This window comes from Gadus chalcogrammus, chromosome 8 (genome assembly GCF_026213295.1).
Source record: "Gadus chalcogrammus isolate NIFS_2021 chromosome 8, NIFS_Gcha_1.0, whole genome shotgun sequence".
Lineage (NCBI taxonomy): Eukaryota > Metazoa > Chordata > Actinopteri > Gadiformes > Gadidae > Gadus > Gadus chalcogrammus.
In genome coordinates this window covers 5,135,033-5,144,530 of record NC_079419.1, presented here as the reverse complement: position 1 = coordinate 5,144,530, position 9,498 = coordinate 5,135,033, and the positions used below count along the sequence as shown (strand labels likewise).

Below are 9,498 nucleotides of genomic sequence, written 5' to 3'. Positions count from 1 at the left end.
TTAATTGGCGTCATGCCTTTGTATCCAAATCATAACATTTAAATCAGTCGGAAGGCACTGCTGTTATTTGTGAATTGCAACCAGTATTGACACAGTATTGACACATACCTATGTATGGATATATAACAAATTTAATTCATAAGTAAAAGAAACATTCGCCACTTAAGACAATGCTGTTCATAAAAGTGGTTTGATAGTGGCCTGTCTTTTAAATGTCATGAAACAACTGTATGTTATGCTATGGAAACTGGGTCTAGATACAGCATAGTGATTGTATGGCAGGAAACACTACTGCACCTGACCTGATCATCTTCTGGCAATGAAAGCATTCTCATGCCTAGCCCTGCCTGGCAAAACCTGAGCTCTGCATTTCCTTTAGGAGGCACAGTTGTAGGAGAGGGAAGAATTTGCGAGTTACTGTTTGTGGTGGTATTCCAAACCTAAGGTTTTACCTGAAAAGAACTGGAAAGATCTGTGACGAAGAATAAACGGTTTATATTTATGTTTAAAATGACCATTGGTCATATTTTGTTTGACATATAATTCAGTTACACTCATGGATACAATGCTATAAGGCTCTCCCAATCCAGTGTGTGTGTGTGTGTGTGTGTGTGTGTGTGTGTGTGTGTGTGTGTGTGTGTGTGTGTGTGTGTGTGTGTGTGTGTGTGTGTGTGGGTGTGTGTGTGTGTGTGTGTGTGTGTGTGTGCGTGTGAGCAGAGTGAAGAAGATTTTTTTCCTTTTGGGTATTTTGAACCTGGTATTTTTTGCTGCAGAAACCTCATCCCCTCACGGTTATGTGCATCCAGCGAGGTATGTGTATAAAGTGAATAACGATTATTTTCCGAATATATTTGTTAAATTTTTACAGTATGTGAACGTGTCTATTTTTATATTGTCATACTGTGAAAATATAAGGTTTGAGGTGGATATTGCAGTGGATAATAGCGGATGATGACGGTGAGATGACGGAGCAGCAATAAATCCATCAGTATCGAGAACCATCGTTTCGTTTATTACCTGGAAGGGAGTGATGCTTAGCACTTATGATTAGACTGATGTTTGCGTCAGTTACGGCCGCTGGCATAAACACTAAGCTGTGGTTTAGGGCCACAACAACTAGGGGGAGCCACACGACCAGTGTGACTTTCTAAATAAAAAGGCATAGAATAAAACACTGCATTGCCACTAAACAGTAGTGCAAATAGGCCGTACTGATGTGTACACCAAAGACTTCCTGACACTCCTCTGCCCCGCTGTGTTCGCTCTGGCTGTGGTCGCTCCGAACTGTTTCGGCCCGTGGCAAAGCGAGTCATCCTCGCTGCTGTCCAAGGCATGTTGAGACGCAGCATTTATTTAATGCTCATATGTCCTAGTGCTGAAAAAAGGTTATATGAAAAAGTGTGAGGGTAGCGGTGGTGCGCTAAACTTGTTCTGTGAGCAGCTGGATGTGAACCATGGTGTGAAGGAAGTGAACACAACGATCGATTTTCAACTGTGCGCGCATGCACTGGTGTAATTGTACGGAAGAGGATTAGGGCCACACATGTAAAAAAAAATTAAATTCTGACTTTATTCTCAGAATTCTGAGAAAAAAGTCAGAATTCTGACTTTAATCTCAGAATTCTGAGAATAAAGTCAGAATTCTGACATTAATCTCAGAATTCTGACATTAATCTCAGAATTCTGAGATAAAAAGTCAGAATTCTGACATTAATCTCAGAATTCAGAGAAGAAAAGTCAGAATTCTGACTTTAATCTCAGAATTCTGACTTTTTTCTCAGAATTCTGAGATTAAAGTCAGAATTCTGACATTAATCTCAGAATTCTGAGAAAAAAGTCGGAATTCTGACATTAATCTCAGAATTCTGACTTTAATCTCAGAATTCTGAGAAAAAAGTCAGAATTCTGACTTTAAAGTCAGAACTACGGGTATCTGTAAGGACCAACCTCCGTGGGAGAGACACTTTGCTTTATGCAGTAGGAGGAAACCTATGGAAAGCCAAGAAGGCCACAATCCGGCCCTAGAATGGCACGGTTAAAGTGCAAGAATTCCGTACGGAATCCGTACGGAACTAATAGCCGCGGCTATTAGTCATATTGAGATGGCAGTGTGCGAAATACCCGTCAATATTCAGGGATGCCCTCATCCCCAGATTGTTCTCGATATGCAGTAGCCAGCTAGGCCATAACATTACAATATTTCATGGATGCAAGCAAGCCAAGACAATCAATCTATATCTGTAGCCTACATGTGCACACACACACAAACACAGACAGACACACACGCACCCACATTAAACACACTGGTAAAGCAATAGGAGCCTGCATTGGCTAAAGTTGTTGGGATGCACGTTATTTTATAACAGGGAGGGGCAAAGTTGTGCATTACAATGCAAACACGACCATAATTGGCACCGTTCTTGCGCACTCAGAAGAACATGAACTGAATAAATGCCAGGTATATAGCATATCGGAGACGGGCACACAATCAGTGCATTTGCAAATGAGAGCCTGCAGTATGACCGATCTACAGCTAATACGATCAGACAGATAGCCAACATCATTGATCACATATAAGCCCACAACAAGCCCAACATCACCACGGCAGGTGCGCTCTCTCTCGCACATTCACACAATCACTCCAACTCCAAGGCAAAGCTGTTTCACTAAGACCACAAACAACCACAACTAACCAGCCTACATATCCACAACAATGCACAACAATCAGTTACATTGCGTCTATCTTCTGTTTCGCGCACATGGCTAATTTGCATACTTGCACAGGATCGGCTCCGCTTGTCAAAAAAATAGAACGTATTTGTGAATAAATGCTTTGAATTCTGAATACTGGACTTGGTGAGCCCTCCCTGTTATAAAATAACGTGCATCCCAACAACTTTAGCCAATGCAGGCTCCTGCTTTACCAGTGTGTTTAACGTGTGTGCGTGTGTGTCTGTGTGTGTGTGTGTGTGTGTGTGTGTGTGTGTGTGTGTGCGTGTGCGTGTGCGTGTGTTGTCATGTAGGCTATAGATATAGATTGATTGTCTTGGCTTGCTTGCATCCATGAAATATTGTAATGTTATGGCCTAGCTGGCTACTGCATATCGAGAACAATCTGGGGATGAGGGCATCCCCGAATATTGACGGGTATTTCGCACACTGCCATCTCAATATATAGCCTAACATATACAAATATATCACTGTACTAAACACAAATGTATTTTCCACTAGCTAGTGGTGGTCATTACATTGTAGTGAAACTAGTAAAGACAACACAGCTTTATGTTACGGCGAAACATGGAGGCACTGCAGCTCTAGTCTCGACAATACGTTACTTTAGTCTGGTATTTCTCATCACTGATTGGTTAGACAGCCTTCAAACTTAGTGGTCAAGCAAAGAAGAGGGAGGGCTCTTTCTGCATACCTAATAGCCGGAGAGAATAACTAATAGCCGGAGTGAATAACTATAGCCGGAGTGAATGACTAATATTCGCGGCTATTAGACATTCAAAACTTTTCTTGCCAAACCGCACGGATTCCGTGCGGTTTTGCACTTTTACCGGCTTTCCATAGGTTTCCTCCAACTGCATAAAGCAAAGTGTCTCTCCCACGGAGGTTGGTCCTTACAGATACCCGTAGTTCTGACTTTAAAGTCAGAATTCTGACTTTTTTCTCAGAATTCTGAGATTAAAGTCAGAATTCTGAGATTAATGTCAGAATTCTGACTTTTTTCTCAGAATTCTGAGATTAATGTCAGAATTCTGACTTTATTCTCAGAATTCTGAGATTAATGTCAGAATTCTGAGAATAAAGTCAGAACTTAATTTTTTTTTACATGTGTGGCCCTAATCCTCTTCCGTGTAATTGAGCTGCGCTGCTATATATCTTTTTTTATCAATGTGACGAGTTGCGAGTCTAGTGCAGGCCGGTGTAAGTACCATATTGGCTCGGCTACCAGATCGGCTCGGGGTCCGAAACTAGACAGACCTACTCGCGCTCACACATGTGCTCGCTGTGGTTGCTATGACGACAGCCAGAGCTACAGCACAAAACAGCCAATCACAACTGTCCCTTAGCAGCCAATCACAATGTAGCCTACGCCCATTCAAGCGTACAGCCAATGATATTGTGTAACGTAATCAGCAGACGACGGACCCCGAGCCGATCTGGTAGCCGAGCCAATATGGCACTTACACCGTTTTTTTTTTTCCAGCACCCCCTGCTGAGAATACGTTCTCGCGGCTATGGTTGCACCAGATGTTATAAACATTAAACGGTCACATAAATCATTACTATTTTTAGAAAATGTATGTTTGTTTCATATAATTGTATTGGAAGTCCTGGTTTTCACTAGGGTTGCCGCGGTGTGGACATTTTCACACCGAGTAATACACTCGTCTCAACACCGGTATTACCGAGTATAAACGGTATAAACTTTGAAACTAGGTAAACCGCCACACAAGCATCGGTTTTTAGACCCTTCTCGTCCTTCAGTTGCCGCCAACGTTCAAAAGCAGCGCCTAGGATTATTCTTGATTTCAGTTTTTCTCTTTCAGCGTTTTTATTATCAATTACTCTCTGAAAAAGAGTTTACATGTACATTTTAACATGTAGGGAACATCGTATGTACTGTACACTCACATTTTGGGTATTTTGAGTGCACTATATAGTGCATGAAATTAACCACTGAGAATTCGAACACAACTACAAAATGGCGAGCACCCTATCTAGTGCACTATATCCGTGATAGGGAACGATTTCGAACACAGCTTGTGTCATGAAATTGGCTAGTCGTTGTTTATTGTTAGCTGCATTATCCTCTTTAGTAAACCAGCCCGAAAAAAAAACAAAAACACAACTTTACATTGTATTGCACGCACAGCAAGACCATGCAATGTATAAATTGGTGACTGGAATAAAGTAGCCAATTAATCAAAAAGGTTTTTTCTATTGCTGTTCTGGGTAATTTTCTTTTTCAAAAATGTTAAAGAGTGAAAAATAACGGTATTTCAAACATGAAATCATTCTTGTGTGGTCCTAAATATAATACTGAATATTATACAAGTGATTATTCTAAACCAAAATGACAAAAATGGCATAAAAACACATTTTTCTAATATATGTAATTTTATGGAAGAGTGTAGGGTCCAGTCACTCGTACATCTAAGGGTTAAGCAACTCCTATATTGTAGCCTGTATTGTACTGAAGCCCTATTTGATGTAAATGTATCATACCTATTAATAATAATTCATAAAACTAATTCTGTGTGTGTCGGTTATAATGGAGCCTTGTTTCATCCTGCAAACTGGTTTAGTTTCCTCTAAAACCACGTCAGTTTCGAGATTAGACTAACACACACAAAATACGCCCTCTAGTGTCTGATGTGAATTTCTCTGAAGACACAGCAATTGCGATGGTAAAACGCAGCTGCAGGTTAACTTAAGACGTCACGTGACTTCTTGAGTTTAAAACCGTGTTAAAGGGGACATATTATGAAAACAGCATTTTTCCTGGGATTTGGGGTACTGTTGTGGGTAGATGGTGCTCCCACACGCATACAAACTTTGAAATAAGTCTGTACATGATTTTTTGAGTGAGATACGCATTTCTGGAAGCAGCCCGACGAGCGAGTCGGTTTCGGCGCACCCTCCTACGTAGGAAGGGGGTACATTTGAATATTACCTCCCACTTCCCCACTCCCCTCCTATCTGTGCATCGCTAAGATTTTGTGGACCAGCGGAGCAGCTGCTCCGGCGGGGGGAACTCGGCTAGCCCTGCAGGTAAGCTCCGGGAGTACAATCCCTTTCTCTGGCGCCGAGCTCACCCCGCCGGAGCTGCCACCGAAGGGAAGTCAGGAGGAGGAGACATGGAGTAGAAATGGATTGTACTCCCGGAGCTGAGCAGCCGGACTGCCGCCGAGCTACCCCAGCCGGAGCTGCTCGTCCGCCGGAGCTGCTAGTCCGTTGGAGCTGCCACCTACCTTCGGCGCCAGTTCAGCTCCCAGAGTACACCGCCGGAGCTGCCGGACTGCGGCCGGACGGCTGTTTTTAGCTTTTAGCCGTGATATTAGATCGATTATATAAATACCCGTATATAATATTATTATGTTATATATATTATATAGTTATAGAGCTCCAGGAGTCAGCAAACGGCAACAATCCCTTCTCCTCCATGATGTGGTTCAGTCTGACAGCTCATTGGTCAATGGGCAGCAGCTCATTTGCCTCAATGCATACAGACACCAGAAACAGCGCCTTTTGAAGGGACTGAAACAGAAGGGAATAGCGGTAAACGATACTTTTTTCCCGAAAAGCTATTTCCAGCAAACAGCTTCAAAAACATGTTTGCTGGAACTCAAATACTATGTTTACTCGTTGGGAAAACACCATAATATGTCTCCTTTAAACTCAAAAAAATGGCTAAGCTAGCGACAGAGCAATTGCCCCCCATAGTTCTAATATTAGGCTGAGGCTACCTTCCACCACGTCTCCCCAACGTGACGTCAAGAAAACACCCCGTTACTGCCAAAAACGACAAAAACCTGGACTTTAACACTATTTTGGAGACATTTTATAAATGATTCACATATTTTGAGTACTTTATGTACCCATTGGTCAATCTTCCGGTTAATGTCTCTATAGTCCGGCAGTAGCTCAGGAGGTAGAGGGGGTTGGCTGGTAACCTGTAGGTTGCTGGTTCAATCCAGGGCTTCACCTCGGGACACCTCGACACATCCAGTGTCGAGGTGTCCTTGACAAGGTACGTAACCGGTTGACTGATGTCGTGCTCTCTTCGACAGCTGCTGGATCGACAATTGGGCCTGTCCAGCAACTCCCAATGGCTAGCCGTTATAAGGAGCATATATAACTAACTAACTAACTGCAGGCCTTTAAATATTGAAAAAAAAATAGGTTTTGAAATGTTCAGCACTGTGCTTTTCAAGACATTTTGCGTTAATGCCCTCTCACGCATATAAACCAAGTTTATTATCCGATGTCATATGAGAAACCCATGAAGAAAACCCATGGGGAGAACATCTGACTCAAGTTAAATTTGCACAAATAGACCATCTTTTGTTTGTTTTACTCATGTATGTAGAACGGCTTTGCTATTTATGACTCAATTGCAGGAAGGGCCAGAGGAGGAGCATACAGATCCTATCACAGAGGAATTTGAGCTCTCCCTCATTTCGTCTTTGTACTTCAGAGGGGATTGAGAGCAATGGGTTTACTGGTGCCTATCCTGCTGGCTCTTCTAGCCTCTCTATTTGGGGGGCTTTACCTTTTGGGAGCATTCAGAAGGCGACGGCCCAATGAACCCCCATTGGATCGGGGTCCCATTCCCTGGTTGGGCCACGTGTTGGAGTTTCGCAGGGACACGGCAAAGTTTTTAGAGAGGATGAGGAAAAAACATGGGGACATATTCACGGTACAACTCGGGGGGAATTACTTCACATTTCTCATGGATCCTTCATCTTTTGGTGCGGTTGTCAAGGAGGCCCGCGCCAAACTGGACTTCAATGCTTTTGCCAGGAAGCTGGTGATCAGAGTATTTGGTTACACGCCGATGGAAAATGAAAGCAAATTTTCCCATGTTTCCAACAACAGGCATCTGATGGGTGATGGATTGGTATTATTAACAGAAAGTATGATGAAAAATTTGCAGAACCTCATGCTCCACAGTGTTGGCAAAGGGGGAGACCAAAAAACCTGGATTGAGGATGGACTTTTCATGTACAGTTATAACATTGTTTTCAGGGCAGGGTACCTATCACTGTATGGTAATGTGTCATCAAGGGAGGCTGGCAGCACTGAGAAATCCTTTGAGATGGACAGAATGCAATCTGATGAACTGTTTAAGGAGTTTCGTAAGTATGATCAATACTTCCCAAAACTGGCCTATGGCGTCCTATCACCCAGAGAGAGGTTTGAGGTCAAGAAGCTGCTGAGGCTGTTTTGGAAAACCTTGTCATTACAAGTGTTCAAGAATAAGGACAATCCCAGCGGCTGGGTGAATGAACTGCAGCAGACTAGAGAGGACCTGGGAATGAAGGAGTTCATGCAAGACCGGTACATGTTTCTAATCCTGTGGGCGTCCCAGGGAAACACTGGGCCTGCAGCCTTTTGGCTACTTCTGTATCTCATGAAGCATCCAGAGGCCATGGCCGCTGTGAGGGGGGAGGTGGATCGGGTGGTGGCGGAATCTGGGCAGGATGTGAGGGTCGGCGGCTCTATCGTCAACCTGACCTATGACATGATCCAGAAGACGCCGGTCCTCGACAGTGCTCTGGAGGAGACCCTGCGGCTAACCGCTGCGCCCGTCCTCACCAGAGCCGTGATGGAGGACATGAAGCTCAAGATGGCCGATGGCAGCGAGTATCAGATCCGACAAGCCGACCGGGTTTCCCTCTTCCCTTACACTGCCGTTCAAATTGATCCTGAAATCCACCCCGACCCACTTTCTTTCAAATATGACCGTTTTCTCAACCCAGACGGCAGCAAGAAGACCGATTTTTACAAGAACGGGAAGAAGTTGAGGTACTACACGATGCCCTGGGGAGCTGGTGTCAGCATGTGCCCTGGGCGCTTCTTTGCCACGAATGAGATGAAGCAGTTTGTGTTCTTCATGATATTATACTTTGACTTTGAGCTTAAGAATCCTAAAGAGGAAACACCTGACATTGATCGCACTCGATGGGGTTTTGGGGCCATGCAACCCACCCGAGATATTGGTTTCCGATACAGACTCCGATTGTAAATCACACATCACACTTTTGAGTTAAACTTATGGTTATGAATTGAAACTTGGTTGATGTTATGTCTTCAGGCACCTAATCTTGCACAGTATCTTAAAGATGTATGGTTGCTTCATGGCAGAATATTTTTTAACAAATCAAATGTTAAATAACACACATACACATGTGTATGTGTTAAAAAAAACATGTATGTGTTAAGATAGCCATCATAAGACGGCGTGGTGGTGGGGGGTAGATTACTGTTGCTCAGAGAATAGTTAAAATATAAGAAGAGGTAGTGCTAACAGACACTGATTGAGGGAGAAATTAAATCGCTTCATTCAACAATCTGCTTAACCTATTTTGTCATTCTGCAATCCTTCAAATGTCAACCATGTCATGTCACATTCCCATTAAAAATGCCATAATCCCCCCCTTTATGTTTTGTCTTGTCTTAACTTTATACGTCAGTATTTAATATTGCATGTGCGGTTTTAATATAGGCAAATAATGTGTGTAGATTTCTTTAATGGGAACTGGAAGTGGTTATTGCATGCGAGTTGAGACCGGTTAGACTGGTCTTTCATAGGAAATTCATTTTTGAGTGTTGTCTGATTGAGCACGTGAACCTTCTAAAAATATAGCTTCAGCTGTTGGCATGGCCACAAGGGGGGCACATGGTGGCAGTTGTCCCCCTAAAATAATGTGCCATATAATAATGTACCTTCTTCTTACTGAAGATCCCTGTTCATAGGTCAAAGAG

The 9,498-nt window shown here is 43.1% G+C and overlaps 1 protein-coding gene across 1 annotated transcript; it reads left to right on the top strand.

Moving 5' to 3' along the window:
- Window positions 1-7,136: 7,136 nt before the first annotated feature.
- On the top strand, window positions 7,137-9,192 carry LOC130388220 (7-alpha-hydroxycholest-4-en-3-one 12-alpha-hydroxylase-like). Its single transcript, XM_056597605.1, has one exon. The coding sequence runs from the start codon at window positions 7,223-7,225 to the stop codon at window positions 8,756-8,758; it is 1,536 nt and encodes a 511-aa protein (XP_056453580.1). The 5' UTR covers window positions 7,137-7,222; the 3' UTR covers window positions 8,759-9,192.
- The last annotated feature ends 306 nt before the right edge of the window (window positions 9,193-9,498 follow it).

Excerpts from the sequence above, each read along its gene's own strand:
- LOC130388220 (XM_056597605.1), top strand. The coding sequence starts at position 7,223 with ATGGGTTTACTGGTGCCTATCCTGCTGGCTCTTCTAGCCTCTCTATTT.